We start from the raw sequence: 19,534 nt of genomic DNA, 5'->3' as shown, positions 1-19,534 counted from the left end.
ATATCCTTTTTTATTAATAATTTTAACTTTTAAAACTGAATTCAGAATAATTCAAACTAAAAGCAGAAAATTTGGGGGAAAAAATAAAACTGAATTCATAGGGCCCTACATAATGGCATTATTTAAAGGGGAAGTTCACTCCAAAATTTTCATGCAGTTCTTGTTCTCTCTCTCAGGTGTTTTGCCATCATTCTTGTCCATCTTGCTTTGGGTGGCAGTGGTCGTGAGCACCTTCACGTTGTTTGTTCTTCCCCCGCGTGGAGGTATCCTGGTGTTCCTGGTCACCGTCATCTTCCGTTCTATTTACACGCTGGGCTTAGGACCCACACTGCTGCTTCTGGGGGCTGCCAACGTGAGGCAAATTCATTATCAACCGTTCACACTTCATTTAGCCCATCAGCACTCTGCGTCCATGAATTGATTAAATGTCAAAGTGTATTTTGAATGTATAAACCAACTGAACTCCTATTAGAAAAGACCAGCCGCTAACACCTCATGTTCACTGATTAATCGCTAATACCGATTAATTACGAGAATCCGCTCGATATCTGGCTAAATATGAAAGATGGCAGAAGAGGAACTAGTGTTGCCATTTTGCATCAGTGTCAGTTACGATGACAGAAGCGGCTGATGTGCTTGATGCGCGTTCAGATAAAAAATGAGAGTGATTTCATGCCTCTCTCCCAGCCAACTGGAGCTTCAGCCTTCAAACTGCTGACACGTCAGTCTGTTTGCGTCTGCTCAAGCTGCCGTCTCCTCAGCCATTATGGCACCACATGAAGAACCAACAGAGACATGTGCTAAAACAGATTCTAGGAGTCTGGGATCTGTTATTCTACACGCCACTCGCCACGTCTTCTAGTGGTCGCCACATACTGTGTATCCTCACTGCAAGTGAACTCGTATATATTTTCTTACAACATGCTCAGGGTTTTGAGGATGAGGGCATGTCACACAACTGGCCATGTTGGTGTCTGCCTAATCATGCTAGCTTCAACCAAGACACACTTACTTTGATGTCAGCCAAAAAGGATATGGAAACATTTTCTCTTTCATTTAAAAGTTATTTATTTATAGCCTTATTTATTTTTCCAACTATACATGCTTTATATAGTTAGGTGCAGCTATCTTTTTTTTTTCAATTGCTACAGTATATGAATCAAAAGTATTGAAGCATTTTTCTTGACTTTTTCTTACAAATCAAATGTTTTCTGTAACTTAGTGAAAAAAAAAACAGAATTGTGAGATGTAAAGTCTGAATTGTAAAATGTAAACTAGCAATTGCAAGAAAAAGAATCTGAATTGTAAGATAAAAAGTACTAATTACCTTTACAAAAAGTCCTGAAGGACTTCCATAGAAGAGTGCTTTAATTGAAGGCAGTTGAATATTTTAATGTGATTGTTAGGATGCTAATGTTAGAGCATTATCTTCTAATGTCTTTTCCCAGCTGCTGAATAAAATCGTGTTCCTGGTTAGTTTTGTGGGGAACCAGGGCACGTTCACACGAGGGTACAAAGCAGTTGTCATGGACGTCTTCTTCCTTCTGCATGTCAGTTACGTCATCGTTTGCATGCTGGGTTTGTTCGTACATGAGTTCTTCTACAGTATTCTGGTAAGACTTCACACCTTTTCCAGTATAATTTTTAGCAATAAATCAAATTAACGATTTAATTTAGAGGTTAAAAGTGTAGTCCATGGATGCTTGCTTTAAGAGAAAAAAACTGTGTATTTTAAAGGCTGCCAAAGTTATAATGTTAATGTAAAAAGTTGACAATAATTTAATAATTTATTTTATTTTACTGATACTTACTGTTTCATTCCAGCTTCTAAAAACTGAAGAAAAAAAAATCATATCTTGAGGTTAATTACAACTAGTTTATTTTATTGACTGTGTTATATTTAACAGCAAAAGAAAAAAAAATGAATTACTGTAAAAGTGTATGCACTACTGTTCAAACGTTTGGGGTGGGAATTTTTTTTTATTTTATTTTTTTTTTTTTTTAATGTTTTGATAATCTCTTATGTTCACCAAGGCTGCATTTATTAATACAAAAAAAGAACAGTAATATTGTAAAATATTTTAAATAACTTTTCTATTTTAATAGATTTTAAAGAGCTGAATGTTTAGCTTCCATTTGTCCAATCATCAGTGTCACATGATTCTTCAGAAATGTTCATAATATGCTGATTTGGTGCTCAAGAAAAAAAAAAACATTATTATTATTATTATTATTATTATTATTATTATTATTATTATTATTATTATTAATGTTGAAAACAGTTGTTCTGCTTATTATTTTTGGGGAAAATGTAAAAAAAAATCAGAATTCTTTGAGGAATGAAAAGTTCAAAAGAACAGTACTTATTTGAAATAAAAAAATTAGCAATCTAAAATTCTTTACTGTCACTTGATCAATTTAATGCTAAATTAATCATTGCTTTTCGGCTTTAGAACAGTGACAATTAAAATAAATTATTTATAGTTCATAATCAACATGTTTTTATAATACCCTGTTCTTTCTCTCTTCTATTCCCTCTAGTTGTTTGATCTTGTGCGAAGAGAGGAAACGCTTCTAAATGTGATGAGGAGCGTGACGAAGAACGGCCGCTCCATCTTCCTCACAGCTGTTTTGGCTATCATCCTGGTCTACCTCTTCTCCATTGTGGGCTTCCTCTTCTTTAAAGATGACTTCCTCATGGAAGTCGACCGCCTCCCTGCTTTAAGTAAGCATGAAGTGTGAATGGGGTCCCGGTCACGCTCTTTGCTGTGGTGGCCTCCTATCTTTCCAGCTGCACATTATGTAGAACTTGTGGTTTAATCTTTCGTTTCATATTTCCCAAATTTTCTGCATGAATGAAGTCAATATCATGTGCTAATATGCATCCCTGCATATCGTATGTGTAAATAACTTGGTATGAATAGCACTAAAATGACTTTTAGAGAGATTACCACATCTGTGAGGTATTTAGTTTGTACATTCATGTACGTGTGTGAACGTGTGAAGGTGTGAAGGTGAATATTTGTGTTTATATGAACACACATAGCCATGTAGCTGTGTTGAGGTGAGAGAGGACCTGCTAGCACATGGCACCTGTTGCATAACCCAGCAGTGGCCACACTCCGTTATATAATCACTTCCTCTGTGCACTGCATCACTGTACAAGCACTGGGGACAGAAAGGGCACACACATACACGCATGCACTGGAATACAACACACCGTTTAATGAAACATTTCAGTTGTGGCAATACAAAACCTTTGACATTTGAATTGTTAAGCACATGCTATGAATGTAGATTTTGACATTTTTACAAAAAAAAAAACAAACACTGTATATAACTTGTATATTTGTTTGGTTTGTCTTTTAGAGAAGATGAATGTGAAGGAGTCTACGAGCTGCCTGAATAAGACCTGTTCTAACTCTCCTTTTAGTTCTCACCACGGTAAGTCACCATTTTTACAGTGGCCCCAAACAATTTGTGGACACTTAGGCCACACATAAAATGTATATGTCCGTGAAATAGACAAAAAATGAAATATAGCAAACTTTTCAAGCAAAACATGGCACAAAAAGAATCTTGTAAAAGCTTTTTAATTAAATTTACAATAATAATGTTTAAAATGTACATTTATTTGGACACCCAAATGGTTTCTAACTTTGAGGAAACACAGTTTTACACAGTTGCCACTTGATTTAGGTGGTACTTAAGTGATTTCCATACAGCTGTGCTTGTGTATCCTTAGGCTGTAAAATCTTGGACTTTAATTGGTTTTTAATTGATTTGAGTGTCATATTGTGAAGGACATCAAGAATAATTCAGTATTGCAGTTTCTCTCGTGATTTCACCTCCGTCTCACCCTTCAGCTGAATGTTCTTGCACAATCTGCAATAGTGGTGACATGTCGTGTGATTTGCGTGTGCGTGTGTGTTTGTTTGTAAAGGGCTGGTCCTGAGTATCTGTTATAGAGGTTAAGAAGCTGAGATGACCCGTGACAGTGTGTGTATGTGTGTTGAGGAGATGACTCATGTGCTTCTTTGTTCTGCTTCGCCCTGTGAGTCTTTAAATATCACCTGTTCTTCTAGATATCAACACGTGCACGCTCTTTCTCTCTCACATGCTCACCCTCTTTCTTTCTTTTGACCTCTGTGGTCTCTCTGTCCCTCACTTATTCCTTACTTACCTTTCCACACGCTCATTCCTTCTATCTCCCTGTCTTTCTTACTTTGTGTCTTTTCTTAGTCTCAGTTTTTTCTTTATATGTATATGTGTGTGTGTGTGTGTGTGTGTGTGTGTGTGTGTGTGTGTGGTTTGTGTGTGTGTGTATATATATATATATATATATATATATATATATCAATATATATATATATATATATATATATATATATATATATATTCAGAACTATAACTAATATATATGTACATATATAAATATGGATGCAAATATGGATGATACAATTAATTAATATTCTAAATAGATAATAAAACATCTAAACTGCTGCTTAGTAAAAATCCTGAATTTGAAGCCTTAAATTTGAATATATATACATAGTCACAAACGTTTGAAAAGTTTTTTTTATCAGTGCCTGTGTACTTTTGTGTGTATGTTCATCCCAGTAGAAGAAGAGAATGAAGATGGTACAGAGCGCGTTTGTGACACACTGCTGATGTGCATCATTACGGTTCTGAACCATGGGCTGAGGAACGGTGGGGGAATCGCAGATGTTCTGCGCAAGCTCTCCAAAGAGGTGAACAGAATATCATCAACGCAGCACACTCAGACATGAGATATGCCAATAAATCCTTTCCAGCGTCACTAATACTGTCAGTATAATCCATGTTTAAAGCTGTGGAATCTGCAGGCATCTGTACATCATGCTTTTACAGAACCCTGCATTCGGTTCTACTCTCTCTGAGCATCTGTCTTTATGCTTTGAAGCGTTGCAAAATCAGTCACACCAGCTTCAAAGGGTCTATTTCAAGGATAATTGAAAACTGTGGATCAATAATAGATAAAAAACTGTATTTTTTTTTATAAAAATTGCTTTTAGAGATAAAAACACAGTATATATAGTGTCAGTATGCGTATGTTCATTTATAACTCCCTTACTGTTGCTCCTCAGGAGCCCATGTTCCCGGCACGTGTCGTGTATGACCTCTTGTTCTTCTTCATTGTCATCATCATTGTGTTGAACCTCATCTTTGGTGTGATCATTGACACCTTCGCTGACCTGAGGAGTGAGAAACAGAGAAAGGAAGAAATTCTGAAGACGACCTGCTTCATTTGTGGTATGTATTGTTTGAAGGGAACATATTTTGAGAAAGGTTAGAGAGGTTAGCCAATCATAACAGTGATCTTTGCTGTAAAACACAAAGATATCTAGCCGAATTTCCACATGAATCAAAATGAGTTGCAGGTATGTGATTATTAAAAACGTGAAAAGATTCATTTTTTTTCAAGTGAATCTTTCCACTGAATCAGTGAATCTTGGTATGATTCTTTAGGAAATTGGTATGAATTAAAATAGTTTTAAAAATCATTATCCTGTTATTACAAATGACTAGAATATCAATTTGAAAAATCAAGTTGGTAAAAAATTTTGGGAATCCTTGAATAAGTTGAGAGCTATGATGAAGCGTAAGATTTCAGTCTATTCCACTTGCAGAATTTAGTTTAAAGTCACAGTAGCAAAAACTCTTAATTATAAGAGACCGAGTGAGGGCAGAAAATTGTCCAGTAAAACTAAATTATGTTTTTTAATGCAAAAAATTAAATGCTACAAAAGTGTAGAATATAGCCCTTATAAAACAGCTCTTTTCAACATCTGCACAGTAGCAAACATCTTCGAATGGCTTGGAACTAGCCATTGGGGCGACTCTAAGTACATGTCATGCCCTGTCACATTCTGTTACTCTGACTGCCTTTGAATTTGTATATGAGGTCTGTGACAGGGCTTTTTATTTGATGGATTCAACTATGATCATGGTGACATTTAGTCCACTAAGGAGGGCATAAAGTCTGTTAGAGTATAACTAATGTGGGAGAAAGTTTTACAGTGACTATAAACAGTGGAATACCATGAATAAAACAATTGATTTTGATAGACAAGGTGGTTTCTTTCTTTGAAGAACCTTTAATTTTTATTATCTGCTCATCTTTAGGCCTTGAGAGAGACAAGTTTGATAACAAGACCGTGTCCTTTGAGGAGCACATCAAGTCAGAGCACAACATGTGGCACTATTTATACTTCCTAGTCTTGGTGAAGGTGAAGGACCCCACTGAGTACACGGGCCCCGAGAGCTACGTAGCCCAAATGATTAAGGTTAGTTCATCATCACATTTGGTGCCATGATACATTGATCCCTAAAATGTATTTGGACACATTCTGGTTGTGTTCATAGTTAATGTGTGTTTACTCTGATGGAACACCTGTGTGAACCTGTTTTCATACATCAACTATTACTTACCACACCAGTTGGTTAAACATAAATAGGGAAGCTTGTTTCCACCATGTGAAAAAAGTCAGAATTGTGAGATAAACTTAGAACCGCAATTCTGAGATAAATTTGCAATTTGGAGAAGTCCATATTAAGACTGCAATTTGATTGCGAGAATAGTCAAAATTGTGAGATGTAAATTAAAAATGTAAATTCAGCTTAAACTCTCAATTCTCAGAGTTGCGAGCTGTAGTCAGAAAGTCAGAATTGTGAGATGTAAACTCAGTGTATAACTTGTGATATATAAATTTGTAGTTTTGAAACAAAGTCAGTATTGTGAGATGATAAGTCACAATTGCCTTTTATATTTTTTGTTCTGTGGCAGAAAAAATGCTTTCATATAGTATATAAATGCAAAAAGTAAAAAAATAAAAATGTAGTTTTAAGAAAAGCATAATTTGAATTACATAATTTTCTTATGTAATGCAGTGATATTCAAACATTTCAAATGTCCAAATACTTTTTTGGAGTCCACTGTATGTTAATCACCTGACTTCATTTCAGAAATGTTGTTTGTTTCATCTTAGTCAGTTACTGTATGTCTGTGCCAATATGTCTGACATCATTTGACTGTCTTGTTTTTACTCAAGTTGTAATTCATGAGTAACTAATTAACAATGTGTCAACTATATGTCAATAATTCATGAATAATATGTTTATAAAATACTTAATTGTACAATGAATATAATATAACTGGATTCTTGTTTGCATTGTCATTTTTGACATTGTTAGCAGTGACAAACCAAGGACTTGCTGGGAAAGTGTGTGTGTGTGTGTGTGTGTTTATATCTTTGTCTCTGATGTGGAGCAGAGTGTCTTCTGGGCACCAGTAAAAGGAGACAGTGAACTTCCTTAAAATAAGAGAAAGACTCCTTTGATGGAGTTCCTAAAGTTTCTGTGTATGTGTGTGTGTGTGTGTTTGTGTGCACTGATTTGTTTGTTTATATATGTGTGTGACCTTCTGTTTCTGCTGGTATCTCACAGAGTATACTGAAAGTAGTGTAGTAATTAGAACCCTTGTTAAGAGTGCTTCCTCTCCATAATAATGGACCAAGTGGGGCTAATGTTCATAGTGGAGGAGAGGAGAACAGGAATCTGTGTGGTTTAATATAGGAAACCTGTGATGTTTTGTGCAATAATGAATACTGCACAAGAAGACTGATTTAAATGACTAGGCCCAAATAGAATTTGCACAATTTCGATTGTATTTACATACATACATACATGCATACATACATACATAAAAAAAAACCTGCAATGGGTACTGCTGCTTAAAAAGCATCTCAGGACCACATGAAGAACTGAAGAGAAAATATAATGGTTGATGTGTTTAAAGGGGTCATATGATGCGATTTCAAGATTTCCTTTCTCTTTGGAGTGTTACAAGCTGTTCGTGAACAGATAAGATCCCTAAAGTTGCAAAGACTAAAGTATCAAACCCAAAAAGAGATATTGTTTATAAAAGTTAAAGTCTCGTCCATGCCCTTCCGAAACACCACGTTTAAACATCCCTCTTCATGTCTACACCACTGTGTGGGAAGATTTGCATAACACCACCCAAATGTTCACGCAAAGAAAACTATAACAAATACTCTCGCTGTAGTATTGTTGCTGCCACCGCCATGTTGTTAAGACGCTGTGCTTCGATTTGAAAGCGAAATTAATTTGTTTGGCCTTCCAAAAGAGGACACGACTAGAAATCAGTGGTTAAGTTGTATTTACAACACTGTTCCAGAAAAGTTCAACCCAAATATTCAGATGTGTGCAGCACATTTTACGGAGGACAAGGATTTTTTCCTCTGAGAGAAGCCTACAATGCCAGTGTTCTGACAAACTCACGGTCTGTAAGTACATTTTCATATTTAAAGAATTTGCCACTGATGATCCAAACACTAGTTTTAAGCAGTGTAGAGTAGCGCTTGTTGTTTGTCGTTTATCTGATCACAAATGCAGACATGGTTTTATGTTTACTTGAGCGGCATGATGCAACGCAGAAAAAGACAGTATAAGTCATTATAATCAGTAATAAGGTCCCCACTGGATGTTACAAATTCCTTGTTTATAATGTGTTTTATTGGTTTTGTCTCGTCGCGCTGGAACACGGCATCACAGTATGGTGGGGGGTAACATTTCTGTCACACGCATGAGGTATTCGGCCAATCACGCACTGTTACAGCGCACTGGATAGCTGGCCAGTCAGAGCACACCTCGCATTTCAGAACGATGAGTTTCATAAAAATCAACACGTTTCAGAAAGGCGAGGCATAGAGGAAAAACAGTAAGGTACAGTATGTGGTATTTACTTAAACCGCATGAACACATTTCATTACACCAAATACACAAAATAATGTTCTTTTTATAGCAAATTCATATGACCCCTTAAACATTATTGGAACTACACATAATAATTGCCATACTTTTACTTGTGTTGTTTTTAAAGTTTTGATGACGTTACTATTTATCTTTTATTCTAAAATGTAAAAAAAAAATCTATTTTTTCAGGATTCTTTGATGAATAGAAAGTTTCAAAATAACAACCGATTTCAAATAAAAATCTTTATAACATTATAAATGTCTTTACTGTCACTTTTGATCAGTTAATTACATTTTTGCTGAATAAAAATATTAATGTAAAATAAAAGAAATCTAAGTGCACTGTTAGTGACAGATGCTGATAAGCTGAAAAGAGCCAAAGGTTGCCCATTTTATCAGCCTGGCCAATAAAACGGCTTGTTAGTAGACAGGTTTTTGTATTCTGTGGAAATCTACAGAGCTTTCTGCAGGCCCAGATCCCATGAAGCCCTACTGATGACACATAGAGTTCTATTAGTACTATATTAACTAATTACTGTGAGTTGCTGCAAACACAAGGGCCCTCATTAAAGCTGAGATGGGAGAGATGAGGCATGGGCGACGCATAAATAACGCTTGTTTAGTTTGTTCTGTCTCATATACGGATCTTCAGCTTTTGTAGTATAGCAGGCGGCAGGAAACAGTAACTGAATGCAAAATTCTACAGTCTAGCTTTTAAAAGAAGTGTGTGTGTGTGTGTGTGTGTGTGTGTGTGTGTGTGTGTGTGTGTGTGTGTGTGTGTGTGTGTGTGTGTGTGTGTGTGTGTGTGTGTGTGTGTGTGTGTAGACTCCAGTCACCTGAAAACACAACTAATGCAAATCTTTTCAAACCAGCTCACCCTAGCTTCACTGCTTATATTCAAAGAGAAGAGTGCAGCACAGAGTTTCAACTGCAAGTTTACATTAAAGCAGGTGTGTGTGTGTGTGTGTGTGTGTGTGATTATCACTCACAGGCTGCTGGAAAGAGTGTGTGAGCAGGTACTGCAGCAGTCACAGCATTATGTAACCCATCTCAAGTGGCCTGCTATTAGCTCAGCCTATCCTCACACGTGCTTTCCTGTCCCACACACGCACACACACACACCTGCTACGCCGCTCATTATCACACAGTGAGTCAGGCGTCTCCTTGGCAACACCATCGTCATGCACTGTCGGCAGGAACGAGAATAAAAAACTCCTCAGCCTCTAGACCTGTGATCAGTGCGAGTTCAAAGGTCACGTATTCACCGTTGGATTCGCTTCTCCCAGCTGGGCTGGGCGTCTCGGGATATGTGTGTGTGTGTATGTGTGAACGGAACTGCTGGAGTGCATGTGCAGTGGCCAGCCATGCTAATCAAACTGATTATTGCAATCATGCTGCTATTTCCAGAGCCAGTTTGATGGCAGCGCTCTGAAACTGCCTTTCCATTATAAAACAGCAGCTCTATGGTGATGAGAGCCGAGGACACATGATCGAACGATTAATGCTGTCTGTCAGATGGGAAAAGAAGTTTAATGGCACTTTAATGACAGCTCAAACACCTTTCCCACACACAAGTCTGCAGCAGTGTTAATGTGCTGAAACGTATATGTGTGTGTGTGTACGTTTGTGAAGTGTTAGTTTCTACAGTACGATATAAGGTCGTAATATACCATTTTTGTGATTAGTGTAATTTCTTTGACGTTAAAATATTTTTGTCTATCTTAGTTGCAGGTTAATTTCAGTTCATTTGGTTGTTTGCATACACTACCATTCAAAGGTTTGGGGTTGGTAAGATTTTTATTAAATGTTTTGGAAAGAAGTCTCACCAAGCTCACCAAGGATGAATTTATTTGATAAAAAAACTGTAAAGATTTTAATATTGTGAAATATCATAGGTGTTTTCCATGTTAATAAATTTTAAAGTGTCATTTATTTCTGTGATGGCAAAGCTTAATTTTCAGCAGCCTTTAGTGTCCCAAACCTTTAAACAGTAGTGCATATTGAATATATGAACATGTTAATATTTTTCTTGCCTTGAGCTTGAGCGAGAAGGCTCTTATCACTGAATGTTCATTGTTCGTTAATCATGTATAATTTTATGATAAGTTATAATCAGTTGACCCTGACTAAACTCGCTCAATGGTGCCCCCCCACCCCCACCCCCGCTGGCCGGTAATAACAAAGATGTTTTCTTGTTTGTTTGCTTTTTAGCCCTCTTTGTATCCTTTGTGAAAAATTGAGTGGTTCATGAGACTCAACCCCTCACAATCTAGTCTCTGTTCATCTGTCCTCACTTCACCTATGTTTTCTTGTTTTTCATAGATTCATAATGCACCATTCCCTGGAACCAATTAGCAGCAATTTCTTCCTAATTCTAATTTACCCTTTCTTCATATTTAAGATCCCATTGAAAGCTTCAGCAAAACCAGACCGCTCTTTTCCAGCGAGATTTGATGTGAAAGAGTGCTTGACCTTGTTCATGTGCCAGTTTCTTAGAAGAGCAGCATGTTTATCCAGTGTGTTTTTCTTAGAAAGCCTCATTCCCTATTGTTAAGCAGAGAAAAGCACTGTGTTCGAATCGTGAGCATGTGTTTCATGATTGTGTAAGGGAAGGCAGTCTTTTCCCACCTCTATATCCTGGAACTCTCAGTGCACCTTGCAGCGCTCCTGTCAGGCTGACTGTGAAAATCACCTTACATAACTGTTGTGATGAGCCACCGCTCTGTTACCCCCCTCCTTATCTCACACACCCCAGACCAGATAAACTCATATATACACACTAATCACACACACACACACTCACACACAGCAAATTGTAGAACGCAAACAAATATCTTGTACGTGAGCTACTGTGTGGGCACACACGCTTTACAAACAGAATGACTCACTGTTATTATCTAAAACACAAAAAAACTCTGACTGCGGTTCATTTGCATGACTACTTCCTGTTTCTAGAGCTATCTTTGCATCCAGGCGTTTAAAGTGTCCAGATTTACTTCTATATGCTTTAGCTTTTGAAGGAAAAAGCTTGAGGGAGTTTTAGCACACTGGTTCGTGTTCATGAGCTTGCTTTTGCATTTGATTATTCGCAGCACAAAGCCATTTAAAACGTGTTGATGTAGTTTGGGTCTCATTTTCTTTTACTTTGTGATGTCACATATCCTGTCTATGTTGAATTCTAATATGAATAGATTCCTCCAAGCGATTAATTTATGTTCTGATTAATTGAACTTTGCACAGTGGGTCAGAAAGTTCTAATACTTTAACACTTTTAAGACTTTTGCATTGTTACAAATAAAAATCTATTTCACCAAAAATTTAATGTATTTGACAATGTTACTTTTTTTTTCTTTTCAAAACTTTCAAAAACATTAAAAAAATCTTTATACACCCTAAACTTCAACAGCAGTTTAAACTCACTGTGAAGTTTCTATCCACAACCTGATCAAATCACAGATTTGTGACCCATTTTTGAGGCCTACCATTTTCCATTTTGCTTTTTAGAGAGGCAGTTTCTTGGTGGCAACATGCTGTGCTTTAGTGTGCCACAGACTTTGAAGCCTTTAACGGCAGCTGTTGTGCAACAAAACTCTGCTGCTTCACTTGCACTGTAGAGAGTGAGACTGTCAGCAGGGTAAAACATCCTTCAATAAGTAGTGTCGTTAAATCCTAGAGCCATTAAACCCGCTTTTGTAACTCATTCATCATATTCAGCAATGATTTTGAAGACAATTACTCTTATACTTCAAATCACATGCTGTGAGCAGTGTTCCTGTTATTATGTATCATCTCTAAGTCTGAACGACTGTTATTGTTTTGTAGTTTTGTCATTTTTTTTTTTTGTCATTATTCAATATATCACAAAAAATGTCACTTTTTCAGTATTATTGGTTCTGAAAATATTGTTTCTATTAATAAAAAACAAAAAAAAGTTGAATATTCAGCAGCCATTACTCCAGTCTTTAGTAGCTGGGTTTCCATTACAGATTTTTGCAAAACTTTTGCAATATTTTATAAATGTCGATAAACACCTATTGCGAATTTCCATTAACCGATGTTAAGTGACTAGAATGTAATTTTTTCCTCTAGTGATAAGTCATGGTGATAGATGTTCGTAAGTTTACATATATTACAGCCACCGCACTAGCTATTATTTTTAATCAAAAGAGACATAGGCATGTATCTTTAGTGAAGCAGTGTGGAGAGCCACTTCTGGGACGCTTCTGAAGCGCAACTCAAGCATTGACTAGAGTGGCCAGTGGCTGTATCAGAGCCAAAACGCAGTGTAAAAAAAGGGTTATCCAAGCATTAATGGCAAGGAAAGTGCTTTATACTTCAGAGCGGCCACGTATGAGGTGTTTCTTGGACGTTATAGTACATTAAAGAATGATCATGTGACTTTTACATACGGCAGGTGACCTGTAAATGCAAAAAAAAAAAGTTTTCATTGCAGTTTTGCAATTATATTCATTTTTCAAATTGCCTTTTTTTGTGATATATGGGAGTTTTTGCAAAATTGACGTGTTTCCATTAGACAAATTTTTAATTCGCAATTTCAGTTTGTGCAATTTAAAGGCTAATAGAAACGCAGTGTCACATGATCCTTCAGAAATCATTCTATTATGCTGATTATCTTCTCAAGAAACATTTCTTATCAATGCTGAAAACAGTTGTTGCTTAATTTTTTAAGCAGCAGAAACTGTGCTTAAGTAGAAGTGGAGTCTTCAATGAATATAAAGTTCAAAGGAATGGCATTTATTTGAAATAATTTTTGTGGCATTGCAAAAGCCAACTGTCACTTTTAATCAACTTACATGCTTGCTAAATAAAGGGATTATTTAAAAAAACTAAAAGCTTACTGAATTGAATAGTAATGTAAATGTGTAAAATCCAGTATGTCTGAAAGATGTCTACTGCAAAATAGTTAAATGCTATTTCATTTATAAGATGTTTGGAAAGTTTTCCGAGCGACATTCACATCTCTTTTTTCCCTTCAGGAGAAGAATCTGGACTGGTTTCCACGGATGAGGGCCATGTCTTTGGTAAGCTCTGAGGGAGAGAGCGAACAGAACGAGATCCGATCGCTGCAGGAGAGGCTGGAAACCACCGTCGGTCTCGTAGCTCAGCTGTCTTCCCAGCTGTCTGAGCTTAAAGAGCAGGTAACATACAGCACGCCGTCCAACGGGACAGCCCGGTTTCACAGAGCAAAACAGTGTTTTTCCTCACGGGGCCTCTGAAGTGTTTACTATTAGGCCCTGCTGTGGAAGTGCGTCAGAGCAGGGGTGGGGCGTTGCCCCGGGGTCATATGGATGTTCCGGCTGTGCTCCACTGTGCCGGATCACTGCCATCACCTGCCTGGCCCACATGTGATTCCACACAAACAGTTTAACTGATTCACATGACACAGGGAGAGGGAAAGCTTTGGGTTCTAATGGGATGACGTTGGAAAGAAATTGCTGCCCCATGGCTCAATTTTTTGAAGTTCCTCTCTAAGGTCTGCACGTAAACACACAGAAACTGCACAGTCATTGGGAATCGGCACTGATCCAAACCAGTGAGCCTGAAACAGTGGAACCAGAACTGTTAACCACGCTGTGGTGCCGCTCACATCCTCCAGCGGTCCTTCTGATTCCTGCTGGTCACGAGGAGCGGGCTTAATTCTCCTGGCAGTGCTGGATGTTAAATAACTTATTAAAGTGATTTCTTCTCTGACAGCCAGGCCTAATTAAACAGATCCTCCTCACCTCTCAGCTCGAGCCAGGCTGAGATCCAGCTCAGATGCGGTAGGCGAAATCCGAACTTGTCATGTGTTCAGACAAACAGGCTCTCTCTGATTCAGTGTAGCACAGTGTGTTCCAGCTCTGTTTTCTTGCTAGAGCTGTTTACTTGGAAGTTCCTTCTCTTTGTCTGGAATGGCCACGAGGTCAAAAAAACCTCATGTGTTTGGGAAAGTAAAAAGTGATCCATGGAATGAGAGGTTGTTTTGATATTGGTGCAAATGACACTATATTGTAAAGGAACAATTCAGCCTAAAATCCAAAATTTAAGTTGTCATTGTCATGTCTTGTCCTTTTAAACAGACTTCACGTGTAGAATTGACACTCTAAAATGGGGATTATGGAGGCAACTTGAATAATTGTGTCTGTGCTGTCACATTAGCTAAATTTCACAGTCCATTGTCTATTGTAAGTAGAGTAGCTCAGAAGTCACTTTCAAACCAAGCAGCTTTCTGTTGGTCAATACAGCAGATTATTGAAAATGACTTGAAAATTAATTACATTTGCATGAGAAACTTTTTCAAACTGACTAGATATTGCCCACATAATTTCACTGCACAACCATAAATGTAAAGGCATCTTCAAAAAGTACACTATTAGAAGATCAGTGAAATTTACAGTAAAAAAGTGGCAGCTTTGGTTACTAGAACTTTACTGTTAAAACTGTAGCATTTATAGATTGATTTACAGTTAATTTACTGTTAAAATCCTAAATTTACAGTTAAAACATGATAATTTTTTTTAATTCTCCTGAAAAAATATTAGAATTTTTTTCAAATCTCAAATTGGAAGATTGTGTATATAATTATTTTAATTAATTTAACTTTTTTTTTGTTTGAAAAATAATATTGTTAAATTATTGTAAAAGCTCAGTGAATTATTATTGTTAAGACTATTTGAAATCTTGTTACATTTGGGATTCCTATGAACATAGCCTTTCATGCTGATATGATGTTCAATAAAAAATAAAATATAACTGTCATGGTACTAAAATAATGCAATAAACATTAATTCAACATAAGATGACTTAAATACTTAGAACCATAATGGACATAAATTCAATAAAAACAATATAATGTGAGCTGGTGCACAAATGACTTGTTCTTTTTCACTTCTCAAAACAGTATTTTACTGTAAAATTATATGAAACAACTCATTAGATCTGTTAAAATTTTTCACTTGTATAATAGGTAAATATGACTTTAACCAATTAACAGTTTTGGCAGTTAGCAGCATTTTTACAGTCTTTTACTGTTAAAATTACTTTTAAAATATTATTTATGTATTTGGAGCTGATAGCCTTGTGGGATAATTTTATTTAGGCTGTAATGTGATGCGACTGAATTGGCTTCCCTGATTTATGTGTGTGTTTTTCTGCACATGTACAGATGACAGAGCAAAGGAAGAATAAACAGAGACTGGGCTTCCTAGGACCATCACAGATGAACAATCAAATCCCCCCTGCACACTGAAGACGACTCATCGCACCTCTCCACACACACTCACACACAGATGCTGATGTTCACACCATGAACAACACTACACTCATGGTGAAACCACACTTTACATCATGACATGACAGTTGTAAGGTTAGATCCTGCAGTCTTGAGCATCATTTTATAAGTGTTTTCTCATTTAGATCATATAGATGGAGGACGTTTGAAAATATACGGAGTGTGTTTGTTTGGAAAATCATGAAACCTGTGCGTATGAGGGCTCACATCAGATGACTTTTTTTTTTTAAGCGTCAAGTATTAACTCCCTCACATTTTAATTGTCCTGTCCATAACTGGAGTATTGCTGTAATTCAATGTGGACTTTAGTCTGTGCTGGAAGAACTGGAGAGATAAAGTGCCTTCAAATAATTCAATAGTTTTTTATCATTCAAATTCACAATAACTTTAATGAAAGATATAAGACTTGGAAATATTATCATCTCATAATCAGACAATCATGTGACTGTTGGAATCTGTTTGTGTCACCTTCTACAAAGACCTAAACGCTAGTCTTAACTCCTAAATGATGATCATTTTTATTGTGTATTTTATGTTGGAGATGTGTCTAGCATATTTGTACTTGCCTTATATAAAGTTGTACAGAAAATAATAAAGAATGTATATTTGGTATTGCAGTGGTTACTGTGACTCTTTATTCTTTAGCCATTTAGAAACCCTAAGGTTTAGAGGGTTAAATTATGTGAAAGAATAGAAGCAATCCTTTTTGGGATATTTAGGCATCTATGCAAGGATTGAGAATATCTGAAAATAAGATCATTTTATAAATGATGAATATGCATTTGTTGTGTCTGCACTGATTGCTGATGCGAGGCACCTGTTATCAGATTTGTGTACAGAGTTCAGATTTACACACAAGCAGTGGATCTTAAATGCTATTTTAATGCTCATGGCAACTTGACACTGTACTAGAACAGTTTAGTATGGGAAACTAACAAAAAGCATTTAAATCAGACATCCAGCATTATAATTGATATTGATTGAAAATACTACAGAATTGTCACATGATCCTTCAGAAATTATTCTTATATGCTGATTTGGTGCTCAAGAAACTTTTCTTGTTATCAGTGTTGAAAACAGTTGCGCTACTTAACATTTTTGTGGAAACTAACAGCAATTATTTAAAATATACTTTTTCTAATATTATATCAGCTATATTATTATATCAGCTTTTGATTGATGGACTGAAGTCATGTGGATTATTGTGATGTTTTTATAAGCTGTTTGGACTCTCTTTCTGACGGCACCCATTCACTGCAGAAGATCCATTGCTCAGCAAGTGTATAACTGAGGGTGTGTAAATTTTCAGCTAATTTTATTTTGGGTGAACTGTCTCTTTAACCTATAGTAGCCTACTCTTGCACAAATTAAAATTAGCCCCTGACGGTGCCATTATATCCCACAGCTGTCACCAAGCAGGGGAAAGTCCAGCGTGTCTGGAATGCTCCATCAAAAGGAAAAGACAACTGCCTCTCATGATTGGACTTGTTTTATGTAAAGATGTGCCTGCCGACTAATGAGCGACTTATGTAGCCCCGCCCCTTTTAGCTCTGCGTTTGTTGTCTTCTTTTTTCCGTTTGTAGCCTATTTCCACAGTGATCTCACGAATTTATGAATGATCGCTTTAAAATCTTACTGGTGGCGAAATCGCCAACTAATGCCCAAAATCGGAGGCAAATCGGTACTCGTTCACACGAGTGACAGTCATGCAGTGTATTATCAAAACACGATCTGAGAGAATCGCTGATGCGTCGCCGACCCTAGTGAAATATTTGCCATGCTAAAAATCTGGACCTGTTGTTAATGTATTTTTGCATTAGAAATTAGACATACAATTATAAATTAAACATAAAAGGGGACTATGGTTTTTCCTGTAAATCATATTCTATAAATGATAAAAATATATATTTCATTTTTCTTTTTCATCACTTTGAGGGCTTTTCTATAAGAAACAAGCTCATTATAAAATGCACAAAACGTTGGTTTCACTTTAAAGTACTTACATTTCTGTAGGCCTATATAAAATTTTCCCAGCAATAGTAGATGTTGTTAACAACGAATTAATCTTTGTTATTGTTTGTTCGGGGAGGAGTCATACAGTGTGTAATCTCCTGTCGCAGCAACTGAATGCTATACCCCTAATCTTGCAGTGTGAAAACAACAGTGATCTGATGATTTTGAAAATTATGCAGCGTGAACTCAGCATAAATTACTCTGACAGCAATGCCATACAGAGCTACCACACAAATAGAAGTTCAAAGACAATATTCTAAAGATGATTAAGTGCTTGTTTCGCTGGAGAATACGTTCAGTAGCAGTTATTCAGTGATTTATTGTGTCATTTATACTACATATAAATTCAGTTTTCCCTCAGCATGCATGTCGATATTTGAACAGGTTTGTCATCCACATAGCTTCACGCGTCCCGAGTTTGAGTCCCAGCCAGGGTTGCAAGGTTTTTACAACAAAATTGCTACTTAAAACTAGCCCAATCTTGTTTCGAGGGGATCCCCTGGTAAAAATCGCACATTTTTCAGCAGGGTTCCCCTGGTAAAATGAGCATTTTAGGGGTTAAATATCACGTTATTGGGGTCACTAAAACCCGCGAACATGAAAAACAACCCAAGTGGCAAAAGTAGCCCTATTCCGCGGACATGGCAACACTGTGGACCTTTTCCAATCCCCATCCCATTTTCTGCCTCCGTCGCTTCATGTCATCGAACTGCCCTTTTGCTAAAAAATGGCAAAAATAAATATTTAAAAAATATTTGAATTGCTTTTAATGATGATAAGATTTGATCCCTCCTTCACATGCACAGTCTTTCTCACAGTTCAGTCATGCAGGTGTGCAGTTATTAAGGCAAGACAGTGAACAATATCCTGCATAAACACACTCATTAATCTAAATATACCACCCTCCCTTCCTTCTTTCTGCATGTGATGGGTCTGCATGTGATTGTGCGTGTTGTTGTCATGCTGGTTGGTCGGAGAGCAGATGAGATCTGTCACATGAGCTCATATCGGAGCGGCGAGAGATCGCCCCTGCTGCACTCTTTCCTAAAAGCACTGCAAATCAAGGGGGATTTTTCATTTGACTCAGCATTCCTGCTTAATTTAATAGTGTACAGAGTGACTCGCTGAAGTTCTGCTGCAGAGACTGAGAAGAAATGCAAGAATATGGTTCTGTTGCAGAATAGTTTACCCAAAATTAAAAATTATGCCATTTATGCATGCTGATGTCATTCCAAACCCCTTTGACATTATTCTGTGGAAAGCAAAAGATGTTTATCAAAATGTTAACGCTGCTCTTTTCCATACAGTGAAAGTAAATGGTGACCATATCTGTCAAGTAAAAAAATAAAAAAAAAAAAAAAAAAAAACCCAAGTTCTATATACCCCCCCCCCCCTTGTTTTGGCCTTCAGCCCATG

At 36.8% G+C, this 19,534-nt stretch overlaps 1 protein-coding gene across 2 annotated transcripts in view; it reads left to right on the top strand.

Moving 5' to 3' along the window:
- The window catches only part of LOC109051794 (inositol 1,4,5-trisphosphate receptor type 2-like), a 78,203-nt gene extending 61,486 nt beyond the window's left edge, over positions 1 to 16,717 (top strand). The window contains exons 49-57 of one of the 2 annotated variants that reach the window (XM_042744221.1): positions 177 to 352; positions 1,449 to 1,613; positions 2,542 to 2,725; positions 3,370 to 3,444; positions 4,624 to 4,751; positions 5,127 to 5,292; positions 6,166 to 6,326; positions 13,812 to 13,973; positions 15,980 to 16,717. In XM_042744221.1, coding sequence (XP_042600155.1) covers positions 177 to 352; positions 1,449 to 1,613; positions 2,542 to 2,725; positions 3,370 to 3,444; positions 4,624 to 4,751; positions 5,127 to 5,292; positions 6,166 to 6,326; positions 13,812 to 13,973; positions 15,980 to 16,063 — 1,301 coding nt within the window. In that variant the 3' untranslated portion in view covers positions 16,064 to 16,717. Of the gene's footprint in view, positions 1 to 176; positions 353 to 1,448; positions 1,614 to 2,541; positions 2,726 to 3,369; positions 3,445 to 4,620; positions 4,752 to 5,126; positions 5,293 to 6,165; positions 6,327 to 13,811; positions 13,974 to 15,979 lie in introns of both variants that reach the window. The other variant, XM_042744220.1, reaches the window with a different exon arrangement.
- The last annotated feature ends 2,817 nt before the right edge of the window (positions 16,718 to 19,534 follow it).

The sequence above is a fragment of the Cyprinus carpio genome, chromosome B18 (assembly GCF_018340385.1).
Source record: "Cyprinus carpio isolate SPL01 chromosome B18, ASM1834038v1, whole genome shotgun sequence".
NCBI classification, from domain to species: Eukaryota; Metazoa; Chordata; class Actinopteri; order Cypriniformes; family Cyprinidae; genus Cyprinus; species Cyprinus carpio.
The sequence above is the reverse complement of the archived record's forward strand: the minus strand, read 5'-3'. Positions and strand labels throughout refer to the sequence as shown.